This window comes from Chenopodium album, chromosome 21, assembly GCF_948465745.1.
Source record: "Chenopodium album chromosome 21, dcCheAlbu1.1, whole genome shotgun sequence".
Taxonomy (NCBI): Eukaryota; Viridiplantae; Streptophyta; class Magnoliopsida; order Caryophyllales; family Amaranthaceae; genus Chenopodium; species Chenopodium album.
In genome coordinates this window covers 35,101,072-35,118,612 of record NC_137854.1, presented here as the reverse complement: position 1 = coordinate 35,118,612, position 17,541 = coordinate 35,101,072, and the positions used below count along the sequence as shown (strand labels likewise).

At 30.1% G+C, this 17,541-nt stretch overlaps 1 protein-coding gene and 1 pseudogene across 1 annotated transcript; one reads left to right on the top strand and one right to left on the bottom strand.

Moving 5' to 3' along the window:
• Positions 1-113: 113 nt before the first annotated feature.
• LOC145602985 (very-long-chain aldehyde decarbonylase CER1-like) lies at positions 114-5,960 on the bottom strand. Its single transcript, XM_081659119.1, has 10 exons — positions 5,901-5,960; positions 3,024-3,244; positions 2,691-2,923; positions 2,046-2,265; positions 1,447-1,822; positions 1,243-1,350; positions 950-1,150; positions 708-809; positions 387-560; positions 114-278 (listed from the first exon to the last, which is right to left on the bottom strand). The coding sequence occupies exons 1-10, from the start codon at positions 5,958-5,960 to the stop codon at positions 114-116; spliced, it is 1,860 nt and encodes a 619-aa protein (XP_081515245.1).
• Positions 5,961-12,431: 6,471 nt separating this feature from the next.
• LOC145600731 (aspartic proteinase CDR1 pseudogene) overlaps positions 12,432-17,541 on the top strand; it is a 50,079-nt pseudogene continuing 44,969 nt past the window's right edge.

Sequence of the window (17,541 nt, the reverse complement as noted above, 5' to 3'; positions counted from 1 at the left end):
ATTTTAATGGACTCATAAGTCACAATGTGCATCAATACATTGAACACTTGAGCTTTCTAATCTTATTCAAGTAATACTTAATAGATTTTTTTTTAATGTTGTAGCCAGTATGGCTAAGCAAGTGTCTTTGATGGAAGAAATCCATGTTGAAGGGAAGCTTCCCATATCTTGTCAACGTCGAAAAGCTCATCACCACATTCATTCACATTCCATCCTTCTAAAGCATATACAATTCCCGCCACACGCCAAGCACTAATCACCCTTCTTGGCAGCCAATTCTGCTTATGTACCCGAAAACAAGCAATTTAGAGCTTAGTTTGAGAAATTAGTACTCGATTAGGATGACTAATTAATGAATTTAATAAATGGGGAAACAAAGAACAAACCTCACAAGAATGCAAGTTTTCAAAAGATTTAGGAGCCACCAATGATGGTGTGTTGAGATAGAAGCAATCATCTCTTGTTTTCTTGGGAGGGAATTGAGAGAAAGGAACAAATACAGTTCCCTTCGATGCCATAGACTGCTCGTCTTTAGTAAAATCATCTCCGACTAACCATACCTGCATCGAATAGAAAATATATCATCTCCAAGACTACTAGAATATAAAAATTTTATGTACAATGGTTACAAGAATTTAGTAGCCATTAATTGTACCTTAGTTTTTTATTTTAATACTTGAAATTTAAAAGAGCACGCAAAAGCATACCTTTTGATTAAAGCCATTTGTTATAAATACAAGATTGGAACCATCTTCTGTTGTCAAAGACTTTTTTAGCTTCTGATATTCAACTTTTCTTATGGTAATAACCTAAATAAGATATAATAGCATAGGTTAATTTTATGTACTTGTATTTATTTACTGAAAAACTCAACTCATCAATGTGGATATTATGGGAGTTTTATCACAATATATACTATATGACCTTAAATGGTACAAATTTATACAACCTGGATGCCCTTGTGACATAGCGCCGAAACAATTGAATAAGCAACCTTCGAGAGCCTACCCCTAAACATAACCTGGGAAGTTCCCACTGGAATGCTATCGAGCACCACCGCGACTGCTAAGCTACTACCATCTACCACTTTCACTTTGAGCTTAGGGTGCCTTTCCAAGTATATTTTGCCGTTTCTATTGAAATCTTCCCCCTGAAAAGTAATTAGTGATTGATCAGAGATTAAAGTGAGCTATATTCTCATTATTAATTAACATAACATAAGATAAAAGAATCATAACTTGCCTGATTTAAAAGTCCTAAGCTCACTACTTTGATTCCTTTCTCCTCTGCCTCTAGTATGGCTTCGTCAATCAACTTGTTGATACTCTCTCGCTTCGTTTGTAAGAGATACTATACCAAAATTCGCAACAAACTATGTTAGTTCCATATCTATATGTTATACTCGATCATATAGAAATATAATATGGCTTTGTGAAAGTTACTCACTTCATTCTTAAAGCGCGGTACAACCCATAATTGTGCCTTAAGCTTCTTAAATGTGTTTTTTTCGACGATGAATGTCCTACCATATGCCCAAGTTATGACTGCGGTCCAACATGTTAGAGGCCAAATGAGCCACATGTACCATTTGGAGTTCAAGGGCTTCGAGGCAAGTGAAGCAAACCCAAGCCGGAGATGATAGACAGACTGTAGCGTAGTCAGATGTGTAAGGTGAGCCACATCCGGAACATCTTCTGGCTTCTTTAGAGAAGTTTCATAAACTATATCTGTTGATTCATCCATTGTTCCATAGATATAATCATAAAATGGCATGAAAAGAGAATAATTTGTCCTAAAACGAGTGTGATGCAAAGAGTGATACCTGTCAAAGCACAAAAAAGTAAGAATTATGCATATGACTTACTTTTGATTACTCTAGGATAATACGCAGTGCTATTCTAGGATTTGTTCTGTTCGACTTATTTGTCTAAACTTATTTAATTTGCATTAATATTGTTTGAAATAAGTCGAACAAAGTAGTGTCTTATTACTTTTGTGCATGCGTTTTGAATTAGATAAATGTATTGTACATTTAAGTTACTTACGAGGGAGTGTACATGAGATATTTGAGTGGAGGAATCAAATCGAACACCCATTTCGGAATGAGTTCAAAGTTGCAATGACCCATGCTGTTCATCAAGTCGATGTAAGTGATATACATGGCCACGGTAGCTATAGAGATAGTTCGCATGAATGTGGTTACCAACAATGGTAATATAAAGATAGCATAATATGCTATAAGTTCAGCAAATGGATGAATCACAGCTGCAACCAAAAAAATATAGTCCCACCTTATATAAGATGAAGGTTAATAAGGTCTAGTTATTGGGAAATTCCCTGTTTCTCACGGTGAGAAACGAAATTTGTTTCTCATGGGGTCATTTTTGTGATTAAATCAACAACTTTTTCAATATTGTGGGCTCAACAGTTGAATAAAATTGAAAAAGTTGTTGATTTATTCCCAAAAATGCCCCCATGAGAAACAAATTTGTTTCTCACCGTGAGAAACTGGGGCTTCCTCCTAGTTATTTACTCCACTATTAATTTTAAGAAATAGATCTACTACGTAAATTATCATGTGTCCGTTATTAATAACTTGTGTAACTGTAATAATGTTTTTTTGATTCATACACGTTCCAAGATGTTTGATCGTTACAATTGTCATGGACAATGATTATGTAACGACTTACCAGTATGGGGTTGAGTCACAATAGAAGAATGGTGATGTGAGTGGTAGCGAGAGTAAAGGAAGTGATGGTGTAGAGCGCGATGTAGCCAATAATAGAGGAACTCAACAGGACCAATGTGGAGTATTGTAACTTGAAGAAGACCATCCATTCTCCATAAAGGCATGTTCTCTACAACATCTATCCCCCAATATGCAATATAGAATATGATCCCATTAAGCAGAATTTGGTCATCCCTGATTAAATAATTTAATAAGTTATTTAACACATAAATAAAAGGTGTCATATACACATACTTGTACAACGAAAACAGAATAAAATTTAAGAAAATGTAACCATTTGCTTTCCCTGTCAACTTGCTCAAAGTCGATACTCCTATCGACAATAAGGTTGTTGCCTTTTGCAGTTCGATATCGAGAGAGACTTATCCATAGCTGCTGGTGAAGCATCCTCCATAGCATAATAAAGAGAACAAATAGGTAAAACGGTTTTATCTCCTCTAATCTCACTAAGTACAAGTATATGCTGTGAATTATCCCCGGTGCCACTAAAACGTACTGCAACCAATTTAATAATTCAACTTAAGTCATCAATAGAGTTTATTTTACAATTATTCAACATATATACATGAAACCATATTAGCACAAAACTTAAATTCATATTTCCACTAAAATTCTCATACGCCCTTTTTCTGGAATACGAGGAGAAGGCATTATATCAATATGTATAATTCCACCAGTTGTAACATGTTTCAATTCCTGGTGCAGTTTTTTCCATCAAAACTAATTCCAAAAGTATATCATATTATTTTTCATTTTATCTTTGTCATTAAGAGAAATTGTTAGGAACAACCTTATAAAACACGTTTTTATTTTTATTTTATTTTATTTTATTGTCAGAAACCTCCTTATAATTTTTTTTTTTTTTCTGGAAACAACCCATCACCGGCCTAAAACCTCACCGTAACCACCTGAAAATCATTCACCTAACCCAAAACCACCCCTCACCCTTAGGCAAGTTGGGATGGAGGGTGGTTATGGCAGCCAAGTTCATGGAGGTGGCCATAGTAGGTCAATGACCATATTCCCAATTCCAGTGGGTCTTGACGAAAGAAATATATGTGGTGATTTTTCATGACAAACATTGTGTTTTTTAAGGTGGTTCCTAATAGATCGATTTTCTTTTTTATTAAAAATTTATTTATAGAAAATGACTACATTGACTGATATTATAATAATAGCAAATAATAGCAATAAAAGATGCGTACTTGTTCTCTTTAACTTAATTTAGATACTTCCTCTGTTTTTTCAGTAGCACATGTTGACTTTTTGCACTATTTATATTACATAATCCACATTAAGTCTTTAACCAATGTTAATATTTAATACATTAGAAAAAAATAAAGTCATCGGGTACTTGTTGGAAAAGTTTCAATAAAGAGTTTTCAAATATCAACCATTTATACTCAATTTATAGTTTTCGTAATTTATACTAATTTATAGTTTCAATAAAGTCACTATACTAATTGGAATGAAATCTCACACAAGTTAACTTGGTCCAGGTTAGTGAGCAAGGCTATTTAAAAGAGGTAAAAAAAAAAAAAAAAAAAAAAAAAGGATAAATAATATAATTAAGTGAAAAGCTAAACGACACCCACATTTTACCAGGCAACGCTCGCATTTTAACATGAATGGATTTACATATCCTCGTGTGTATTCCATGTTTTTTCACACAATCTCAAGGTTGTGAGTTACAATCTTTACCATTTAACTAAGTATTATCAGTGCCTTTTTGGTGCAGTAGGTCACACCATGTGGCCTGCTGCCAAGTCAGCAAAAATAATGGGAGTTACTGGTATTGTCAGGGTTACTTGTATTTTTCAGGTGTTACTTGTATTTTTTTTTTTTTCAGAAGTTACTTGTATGATTACTTATTTAGGGGTTACTTATATTTTTTTTTTCAAGAGTTACTTGTATGGATTACTTACTCAGGGGTTATTTGTTTTATTTTTTTCAGGAGTTACTGATTACTTGTATTTTTTAGGGGTTACTTGTTTTTTTTTTTTAAGGGGTTACTTGTATGGATTACTTATTCAGGGGTTACTTGTATGGATTACTTATTCAGGGGTTACTTGTATGAGTTAATTCAAGAGTTACTTGTATGATTAATTATTCAAGGGTTACTTATATTATATGAGTTACTAGCTTATTTAAGGGTTACTTGTATGAGTTACTTATTCAAGGTTACTTGTATGAGTTACTTGTTAAAGGGTTGCTTGTATGTATGCCCTATATATACCAAACCAGTAACACCCTACAAGTAACCCCGACCAAAATTAGTAACACCCTACAAGTAACCCCTGATTAAAACCAGTAACATCGTACAAGTAACTCTTGAAAAAAAAATGTATTCTGAGTTACTTGTTTCTGGAGTTACTTGTAGATGTTACTTGTAGAATGTTACTTGTATGGATCACTTGAATGGGTTGAGTAACCCCATACCAAAATCTCGTACCAAACCAATAACACCCTACAAGTAACCCCTGACCAAAACTAGTAACACCAATATAAGTAACCCCATAATACAAGTAATACCTACAAGTAACCCCTGACCAAAACTAGTACAACCATACAAGTAACCCTAGCTTAGAATACAGGTAACACCTACAAGTAACCCCTGAACCAGTAACACCCATACAAGTAACCCCAGAAACAAGTAACACCTATAGTAACACCATACAAGTAACCCCTGCCGCACCATGTGGCCAGCCGCATACAAAAATTTGTGAAGTATTATTTGGTTTTTGAGTCCATAAGCTCATGCAAAAAAAAATCTATAAAGTATTAGAGTTGCACTATATGTCTATATGTAATTAATACTTCTTTTGTTTTTTAATGCTTGCAATACACACTATTTCACGGTATTTAAAAAAAATGGGGTTCACATGATCTAATACACTTTAAAATGAGGGGATAGGTTGTTAGAAATATAACTAAGTAGGCCGTGTGTTTTAAAAAATAGAAATAGTACAACTTTTTCCTAAAACAACTTTTCAATTATATTATATGTTGTTGCAAGTATTGTGACATTTCTATTTTAGGGAAGTGTTACAAGTGTTTAAAAAAACGGAGGAAATATAGATTATGCATTTGTAAAAACAGATCGAGAAACAAATAAATAGCTAATGACAAAGGTATAAGAGAGATTGAATACCTTGAAGTTACCAAGAGGTTCCCATGGCCAGTTAGAAAAGATACCGGGCGTAGACGCCATTTTTTTTTTTCTTACAAGACTACCTTTTAATTATTGCTTATAACTTAACTTGAAACAAAAGCCTATATATATAGGGAGATTAGGACAGGGAAAAAATTGCTAATTGTAAAGAATAGAGAGGACCAAATACTAAATTTTAGTTAATGAGGCCTCAAGGAGACTTGCCAATTCAATCAAGCTCTACATGGTTGATATCCGATGTCAAATGATCCTTAATGTTGTCGGTTGGTTTAGTCATATGATCTTCATTTATTATTTAAGAATAATTACCTTTTAAAATGTTTGAGAGTGCTTTTATGAATAGTATATATGGAAATATTTATACCCTAAAAAATATTTGTTTATATATTTGTCTTCATTTAAAATTTTCAAAAGCTCTTTACATTTTTTTTTTCCTATTACTTCCCTATCTATAAAAAAAAAATTTGAGAAAGCTCTTATAAATAGTGTTGTGCACGGATATATGTACCCTTAAAAATATTTCGTTACATATTTGCCCCCATTTAAAAGCTTGAGAATCTCTTTTATGTTTTCCTATTATGTTTAAAATAAATAAATAAATAAATAAAAGCTCAGGTTAGGCTAATTTGAGTGATTATTCTTCTTAAATAAAAAGTTGAGTTCATTTCAATTATATTCAAAGCTACTCCATATGTCTTTTACTCTCTCCATTTTTGTGTGATGCCTCAATTAGTTGATTCTTCTTTATAACTTCTTTAAATATATCAAACAATAATTATAGTTCTAAAACTTTTTTTTTTTTAATTTGTTGCTTCCTCAATAAATGTAAATTAACTCTATAAAATTTTCAAAAATTGCACAATTACAAAATAAAAAAAAAATTAAAAAAATTTTAAAAAATTTTCAACTTTTTTTTTTTTTTTTTTTTTTTTGAGAAACCAGCACTATTAATTTAATATTTCACTAATCCCACTTGTATAAATTCTTAATTGGTTCTATCTCCCACAAACAATTAATATTACCACCCACCTACCCCATGTACATTAGTCTGTTAATTTATTTTTTTTTTTTTTTTTTTTTTGAGAAACCAGCACTATTAATTTAATATTTCACTAATCCCACTTGTATAAATTCTTAATTGGTTCTATCTCCCACAAACAATTAATATTACCACCCACCTACCCCATGTACATTAGTCTGTTAATTTGATTATTTCCATGTAATATCCAAGTGCTCAACTTCGATTATGTTTCTTGATCTATATTTAAAGAAAACCATTAATCCGTAGGACTATTTTTGACGAGATGGAAGGATTATTGTATGGGCTTTGATTAGCCAGCGTGCACCCTATATATTGTTGGGTCCATGAGATCGTATTTTGCGGCAATGGATTAATATAAGTTGCATTAGATGTTAAAAAAAAAAAGTTGCATTAGATGTTAAATCGATACATCAATGTACTCGTCAAAAAAAAAAAAAAAAAAGATACATCAATGTAGACAACGGCGACTTTGAGCAATTTGCTATAGATAGTGAAGAGTTGCAGTAACTGTTGTTTTGTTTTTGTTAATAAAATCGTGATTTTGATGAAACTTTTTTATTTGGTGTTTTTCTTAGACTTTGACCTTTCTTTGAACTTGTAAAATCAATCAATGCTTTAGCAGACTTGATTAGAAAAATTAAATCTAGATACACATAATATCGTATTATATCACTAATCCATTAATCACTACGAGTAATAAATTAAAGCCTCGTTCTCTTCACTTTAATTTTGCTGAACTGAAATTATTTTTACTGAACTGAAATTATTTTTGCCGAACTGAACTGAAATTATTTTTACTGAATTAAACTTATTTTTACTGAACTGAAATTATTTTTACTTAATATTATTTTATTAAGATGAAGATAACAGGGCCTAAGTGAAGTCTCGCAATCAGGTCACAAGACAGTGAAATTGGCTTTTCACTTCTCACCAAGTGTTCATTCAAAAAAAAAACAAAAACTTCTAGCCAAGTGTCGCAACACATGCATGAAAATTGGGTATAAACTTGACAGATTAGATTAATTTTTGGATTATATATGATTTTGTAGTTTTATTCGATATAGTTTTAATCTTTCATATACTAAAAAAATTTATAATTTTACATACATATTTTTAAAAATTGCAATTTTTGCATCATAAAATTCGTTTTAAAATGTTTTAACACAAGATCCATCAATTATCAATAACTTAATACTACAGACACCGGAAGTGACACGTGTCACACCCTGGTGCTTTTTTTCCCTCCAAAACCTCCCTTTCCCTTGTTAACCTTTTTTTTTTTGTGAATATTTGATACAATTATAATAACATCATTCCAAATCTTTTATATCAATAACTATATACTAAAAGACACACCAGCAATGACACGTGCCATCTCCTGGTGTGTCCTTAGTTTTTTTTTCTTTTTTTTCTGAAAAAAATTATATTTAAGAAACAAATCTTTACATATATAATATTGTAATAATATCTTATGGTGTGTAATAGAAGATTTGATGTATCATATCCTTCCCAAAAAAAACATATTAACAATTTTAAAGTTAAGCAATACAATAAAAATATTCTTAACGTAATTGATGTATTATGGAGGTTTTTTTTAGAATATACTAAAATTGTGTCAATTAAAAAAATGTACTACATTTATTACAACAAGATCATATATATATATATATTTATATATAGAGGAAGGCTCATGTAAGAACCCTCCTCTATATAAGAACCCAATCTTATATAAGAACCAATCTCAGCCCTTTATTAGTTTTGATCTAACCATCTAAAATGATTCTTTAGTAATGGCATTTCTGTAATTTTGAGAATTTCGTATTTAGAACATAGAAAAAAAATTAGAACATAGAAAAAAATTTAGAACATAAGTAGAAAAAATTTAGAACATAAGCAGAAAAGTTTAGAACATAAGAAAAATAATTTAAAAGATAGCAAAAATTTTGAACATAAACAACCAAAATAGTCAGAACATAAGAAAAATAATTTAGAACATAAGTTAAAAAAATAATCGTAGCATAGGTAAAAATTAATGACATAATCTGAAAAAATAATTTAGAACATAGAAAATATTTAGAACATAAGCTGAAAAAATAATTTAGAACATAAGAACAAATTTAGAACATAATCTAAAAACAATTTAGAACATTAAAAATAATTTGGAACATAAGTAGAAATAATTTAGAATATAGGAAAAACTTAGCTGAAAAAATAATTTAGAACATAGAAAAAAAAATTTAATACATAAGCTGAAAAAATAATTTAGAACATAGGAACAAATTTAGAACATAATCTAAAAAACAATTTAGAACATTGGAAAATTTTTGGAACATATGTAAGAAAATTTTTCGAATATAGGAAAAACTTTAGAACATAAGTTGAAAAAAATTTTGAACATAGGAAAAAGTTTAGAACATAATTAGGGTTCTTACATAAGATTGGGTTCTTATATAAGGTGGGGTTCTTACCGGAACCCTCCCTTTGTGTATATATATATATATATATATATATATATATATATATATATATATATATATATATATATATATATATATATATATATATATATATATATATATATATATATATATATATATATATATATATATATATATATATATATATATATATATATTCTTGAATTTATTTATTTTTCAAAATTATGAAGCTATAAGTTTTAACAATGAAATGTGAATATCAAATCAACAAACGATACTTTTGTTATTTCCTTAAATAATTTGATGATTAAAATTTTAATCAATTAATGGACACTCCAATAATACTTTTCCTACCATTTCTTTTTTCTTTAGCATTTAATTAATATGATATAACATATGAAAGCCAAATATTTAATATAATTCTTATTTAAAAAATAGTTATTGAAAATTACCGTGCATGTGGCACGGGACCTAACCTAATTATCTTTATAACAAAATTATTACTTTTAATTTGGTGTTCATAATTCTTTCATACACGACATTTACCTTAAATATTATTCCAACTTCTTTTTAATTATCTGATAAACGGAGTAATAATATTAGATTTTGCTAAAAAAGTAATACTCAATAATAAAATCGATTCATTACTAATTCTTAAATGGACTTGGTTCACACTAATTTATTGTGGACCACTAACATTAGAGAAACTATGATTATTTTATTTATAAAAAAAAGTCACTATGATAAAATGAAGGTCACTATGTTGAAAATAAAAGTCATTTTTGTAATATATAGGCTATAAGAGGTTAATTTTTTTAATGATATATTTTATAAGGTCAATATAAATAATAAAGGTCACTATGATAAAATTAGGATCATAACGCCGGACTTCAAGTTCACAATAGTATTAACGTTATACAACTTTTAATAAAGGTTACTATGTTAAAAATAAGGTTACTATGTTAAAAATAAGGGTCACTATGTTCAATGTAATGTCATGTGGACCAGGTCCACGCAAGTATTTTTGTCGATTCATATTATTGATTTTTAAAATATTACTTAAAAACATCACTTTTATTTGTTAGATATAATTATTTTTTACAAAAAAATTTTACACTTCCCATGCATGGCACGGGGCCTAAGCTAGTTTATGATATATGTTAACCAATTATTATGGAATATTTATTTTATAAATTATCATCATCTTTCATCCACTCCACGTACTTGATCCATCATTACCCGCTTAATCTATAGTTAAATTTGGAGGATCGGGCAAACCTGTATTTTGAACTCAACAAGAAAAAAAATGGATAGACAGGTAATGGGATGAGAGGAAGATCACCTAAATTCAACCATCACTCAATCTTTTTTTTTTTTTTTTTTTTTTTGAGGAAAACCGACCAAATGACTGATCTAATATATAATTGCAGAGTAAGTGAATGAGGAGCCTTCAAAACCTTAACTCTCATGCATTTAGATTTTTTTTTTTAAAAATTTTTTTAAAAAGGATAAAAATAACTACCAATCCCCATCCCACTCCTTTTTTTTTTTAATTTTTTTTGAATCAATAACTACGTACCCATTCACTATTTCTTTTTTGTTTTATTTTGTTTTTGTTTTTTTTTTCAAGGGACTACTACTAACATTTCACTTTGTTTTTTTTTTTTTTTTGGTATTTAGTATAACATTTGACATGCATTAGCACGAGTATACAATTCCTTTTTCAACAATTCACTATAGCATTCAAAATCCCCAACATTTCAAACACTACGTACTAACATTTCACTTTGTTTTATGAGTATTTTTTTTTGGTACATAGTATAATATATGTCATGCATTAGCACGAGTATACATTTCCTTTATCAACAATTCACTATAGCACTCTAAATCCCCAACCCATTCAGTTATGCATTTTTTAAGGGACTACCCTCCAAACATTTTTCACACCTTTAATCATTAAAAAAAAAATATACAACACATTTTTGTGCAACTGGTCTCAGCAAATAACTACTTGCAAGTTGCAACAAAACAATGTATGCAACTTCTAGAGCAAGACACTAACTCATATGACACTCACCGAGTAACATGAGTAACCCCTATAACACTGAACGGGTAACCTCTATAACTTTGAAAAAGTAAACCCCATAATAGCATTGCATGGCCACCAACATAAAAAATAAAAAAAAATAATAAAAAAAAAAGGAAAATTTGTTAGAAAAAACCATTTATAACAACTATTTTGTCGGAAAAAACCTTATAAAAATTTTTTGGCAAGAAGAAACCAGATTGTAAAATATTTTTGTTGAAGACAACGTGAGATCTCTAATCACTTAATTAACTACTAATTTCCCCTTAATTTTTCTAATTACTCATAAATCTCATTAACCATTTAATAATTAAGTTCATTTATAAAATTAAAAAAAAAAACAAAAACAAAAACAAAAACCACCCTCACCAGTCACCACCACCAATCATCCACCCTCTCCTTCTCCCCCTCCCATGCCAGCAGCTAAGCAGCCTCCTCCTCCTCCCCCATCTCCAGCCGCCTGGATCCCCTCACCCCCGCTAACCAACCTCCACCACCGAAACCCCTCCCATTTCCCTTTTTCGAAAAACCACCCACCAACCTTCTCCAGAAAACCACCCAAAACCCAAACCAAAACGCTTCATACGCAACCACCCCTCCTCGAACTTCACCAATCCCTCCTTAAATGCAGCAATCTCTCTCATCCCATCTAATTTTAACTTTGAAATCCACAAATCCGTCCACAAATACAAAGAAGATCTAGTGTTGGTGGTTTCTTTTGGTAGAATTTTTGGGTTAGGGTTTAGGAGGGTGGTCGCGGTGAGGGTAAATGGGAAAGTGAAGGGGTCTGTTCGGCGGTGGGGGTAAGGTGAGGGGGGAGGGGGCTACTGCCATGGGAGGGGAGAAGGGGAGGGTGGCTGACTGGTGGTGGTGAGGGTGGGGTTTTTTCTTTTTTTTTTTTATATTTATAAATCAACTTAATTATTAAATATTTAGTGAGAGTTATGGGTAATTAGAAGAATTAAGGGGAAATTAGTTGTTAATTGAGTGATTAGAAATCCTAGGTTGTCTTCAACAAAAATATTTTACAATTTGGTTTCTCCTTGCCAAAAAATTTTTATAAGGTTTTTTCCGACAAAATAGTTGTTATAAATGGTTTTTTTTTTGACAAATTTTCCAAATAAAACCCTGTTTTTGGAGCTTCTAAACAAAGCATAGAATATCATATTTCAGCATAGCACAGCACGTGTCAGCACATTATTAATAAGATTACTAATACTCAATACAACAGAGTTAATTAGGGTTTAACAGAACCGACGAATCCAAAATCGACCATTACAGTTCAAGTCTAAATTACAACACCAAAATCAACTTTCCATATTTTAAATATATTTTTTCTTATATATCTCGTACATTCTGCACGGGTAAACTCTAGTTATTATTAATACTCAAGCAAAAATCAAAGCAACTACATCTTGGGCAAAAATCAATTAATCCCTTGCCCTTCTTCGGATTGCGCCCAACCAGATCTCAAAACTAGCTGTGCTTCGAATAATAATGATAATTACAACAATTACGAGTCATCATCACTGTGTGCTTATCAATATAGTTACGGTGATCATACTAAAACTAAAGGCATCCTATCTAGTGAAACGCTTAGCTTATCCTCTGCTGATGCTACCTCGCCGAGTATTTCATCCACATCCATTTTTGGCTGTGGGTTGGACAACCAAGGCAGTCTTGGCAAACAAGGAGAGGGGATCGTTGGACTCGGAACAGGCCCATCTTCCTTAATCTCACAACTCGGTTCAAAAATCAACTACAAGTTCTCCTACTGCTTATCTCCTTTGACTTCCGGGGTCTCAAGCACGCTTACCTTCGGAGCCGATGTTACGAGCCCTCAAGTAGTGTCAACCCCCTTCCAAGTAGGGCAAGACAAAGGGGCTTGCCCAGTTAATCTCTTTGATTGATTTACAATGTCAATCTTTTATTGCCAACTCATCAAATGTACAAGTGGCCAATGAGTCAGATGCAGTATTCCACAGGTAGGATAACGGCAAACGACGCAAATTTAACTTCGTTAAAATGTACTGGTATGTATCTTGACTCTTGAGGGTGAAGTTGGTGCTTTAAATTTATTAAATGTAAGGTAGTTGGTGCTTTAAAGACCCTTGATAAGTAAGTCGGTCATCATTTATGAGTACTCTTTGGACATTTATGGGTAAATAACTAAATATCCATGATGTGCTCATGTGCACTTTGTATGAAAATCCAAGTTATTAAAATTATGCTTGTTATTTACTCCGTTCGTTTCATATTAATCTTAACATTAACGGTTGAAATAATTAAGTGTTAATACATATGAAAGGGTGTCATTGGGTCAAAGAATTATTTCATAACATAATTAAAAAAAATTTGTATACGAGTAATCATTACTCGTAGTCGTCAACTACGGATGACTACGGACGACTAAAGACAACTATACTAAAAAATTAAATCTAAACCGTTTATTATGTATGTTGCTTAATCTTAACCTTTGAATATTACAATTTTTAAAAATTTAAAAAATCTAATTTACACATCATTTAAGTTATGACCAGTCAGCGATCAGTCATCGACCAGTCATCTAAGTGTTGTTTGTTTTTCTACTTTTAGAGGGTATTTTTTTTTTTTTAATCAAATTACAATATTATAAACTACCATCCATATGTCAATATAATATTAATTTATGAGTTTGAAATAAATGTAATTATATGTATGCACAATTTGTTTAATTTTATTTGTCATATGATTTTGTGTTAAATTTTGATTAGTCATATGATTTTTTTAGTAATCCGCCATTGTTAAAGCTTGAATCTACAGTGTCATTGTTTAAGTTGGACGATTATTTACGTTGAAGATGAATTTATTTTATTTTATTTTTATACAAAAATAAATAAAAATTAAATTGAAAGACTTTTATGATTTTAGCCTTTTTATTTGATTGTTTGATTTAGAAAGCGTCTTTTTTGGGAGAGGGAATATATGAGAAAAAAAATCTTTTCTATTTTTAAGAGATAATGTAACCAATCTGATTTTTTTAGCTATAACAATACAATGATAGATTTGGAAATAGAGAAAAATCTATTCATTTAAAAAAAAAATATTCATTTAAAAAAAATTAATTGGCCTTCGTTGAAAAAAATTGTTAATTACAGTTTTTTTTTTAATTTTTTTTTTTATACAAAAATTTCAGTTATTTACTACAGTTAAAAAAGTCAAAAAAAAAGTGATTTTACTTACTTCGTGATTGGGGGGGTGGGGGTGGTGGGGGGGGGGGGGTTGATTTGTAATCTTTGACTAAATCTTTCCATTATCTTTTTTTTTTCTTTTCAATTTTACAATATATAAATATGTATGATAAATTTATTTTATTTCTTTTGAAACAGAATATATATTATAATTATTTTTCTCAAATTAGTGTTGATATTTAATTTTTAAAAATACTTCGTATTTGATTAAAAGTATTTAGATTTTGGAATATTCGTGTTCATGTATAAAGGAAAGTGAGTTTTAATTGAACCTTGTTATTGTTTATCAATGGCGTTATATTTGATTCTTTAACCACTATTCAAATTTTTCTAAATATTCTATTAATATTTTAAATTTAAAATTACTTATACATTTTGGGATCTCTAAAATATTGATCTTTTTACATTATTTATTTATTTATTTATTATTGTGCAAGTCAAGTATAATTATTTAAGTTAGGATGAACATAGGTTCCTTAAAATAAGGGGTAGTGGATCGTTATTGGCTTGCTTTATTTGTTATGTTTTCATGTCTTTTCGAAAAAATAGATTAAAATTAAATTTTGAGTCAAAAGACATTAATTTAGAAAGGAGTATGTAAGTTTATAAGAGCATCTCCAATGGTTCAATTATAAGGACTTGCTTGCAATTTAAATAAAGTTCCTAGCTACATGCTTACCATTGGAGAATAAAAAATTGAGCAACATGCTAGCAATTGTAGCTCAACCAAGCTACATGCTTGATTGAAAAAGAGACAAATAATCTCCATTCATATTGGAACATGTGTATAATTATCTATTATTTTTTTAAAACTTTATTTTTTTGCAAACTACAATATGTTGTGGCTTACCATTAAAACAAGTTGTTTCTTAAAAAGTGTTGTAGCTTAGAAATTTATGTGGAAAAGCAAGCTACAAAGCATTGTAGCTTGCCATTGGAGATGCTCTAACTACCCCTCAAAAAAAAATGTAAGTTTATAACTACGTATTAATAAGGTGGTTTAAATTGAATTAAAGGTGATTTGAAATCAGGTCAGGTCAACAAGAGGTTAGGTACTTAATCAGGACTAGCGAGTGCCTTCTTTTTTAAAAAAGAAAAATAAGACTATTGCCTAATTTGATTGTAGTAACCTTCAAATATGCGTTATTGTGACTTTTATAATACTTAATTAAAACTTCCTAATTTGATTATAATACCTCCAAATATTCTTTATACTTAATTGGGACTGCTAATTTGATTGTAGTAACCTTCAAATACTATTTATTGGGACTTTATAATACTTAATTGTGAATGCCTAATTTGATCATAATAGACTCAAAATATTCTTTATTGCGACTTTATAATACTTAATTAAACCTTCCCAATTTGATTATAATACCTCCAAATATTCTTTATTAGGACTATAAAATACTTAATTGGGACTGCTTAATTTGATTGTAGTAACCTTTAAATACTCTTTATTGAGACTCTATAATACTTAATTGGGACTGCCTAATTTGATTGTAGTAACCTTCAAATACTCTTTATTGAGACCCTATATACTTAGGGCCTGTTCTCTTACGTTGAAATTCAGTTCAGTTCAGCTGAGTTCAGTTCAGTTCAGTTCAGTTCAGTTCAGCTCAATTCAGTTCAGTTCAGTTCAGTTCAGTTCAGTTCAGCTCCTAATTTCCTTCTCTTATAAAATATTCAGTTCATTTCAGTTCAGTTCAGTTCAGCTGAGTTCAGTCAATGAGAACAGGCCCTTAATTGGGGTTGTATAATTTGATTGTAATTACCTCGAAATATTATTTATTAGGATTCTATAATACTTAATTGGGTCTGCCTAATTTGATTATAATACCTCCTAATATTCTTTATTGGGACTCTATAATACTTAATTAGGACTGCCTAATTTGATTTTTGGGATTCTATAATACTTAATTAGGACTGCCTAATTTGATTATAATGGCCTCGAAATATTCTTTGTTGGGATTCTATAATGTTTAATTGGGACTGCCTAATTTGATTATAATACTTTCAAATATTTTTTATTAGGACTGTATAATACTTAATTGGGAGTGCCTAATTTGATTGTATTAACCTTCAAATACTCTTTATTGAGACCCTATATACTTAATTGGGGTTGTCTAATTTGATTATAATTACCTCGAAATATTATTTATTAGGATTCTATAATACTTAATTGGGTCTGCCGAATTTGATTATAATTCCTCCAAATATTCTTTATTGGGACTCTATAATACTTAATTAGGACTGCCTAATTTGATTTTTGGGATTCTATAATACTTAATTAGGACTGCCTAATTTGATTATAATGGCCTCGAAATATTCTTTGTTGGGATTCTATAATGCTTAATTGGGACTGCCTAATTTGATTATAATACCTTCAAATATTCTTTATTAGGACTGTATAATACTTAATTGGGACTGCCTAAATTACATCTAATAACCTTTAAATATTCTTCATTGGGACTCTATAATACTTAATTCAAAAAAAATTGCGGCTACCTAATTTGATATAATAACATCGAAATATTCTTTATTGTGACTCTATAATACTTATTTGAATTGGCACTGTCTTCATTAATTATAATAACCTTCAAATATTCTTTATAGGGACTCTATATATAATAAGTATGATAATTAAAGCCTAAGAATAATTCTATTAAACAAAAGTCTGATGTTACTTTTAGGTGCACTTAACATATAGTTGTGTATCACAAAAAATAATTTGCACATTATAAACTTTTTTTTTTTGGTGTAAAGAGAGCCACAATGACAATGATCGATGTATATGAGATTGATTTGATCTTAGATTTTTTTG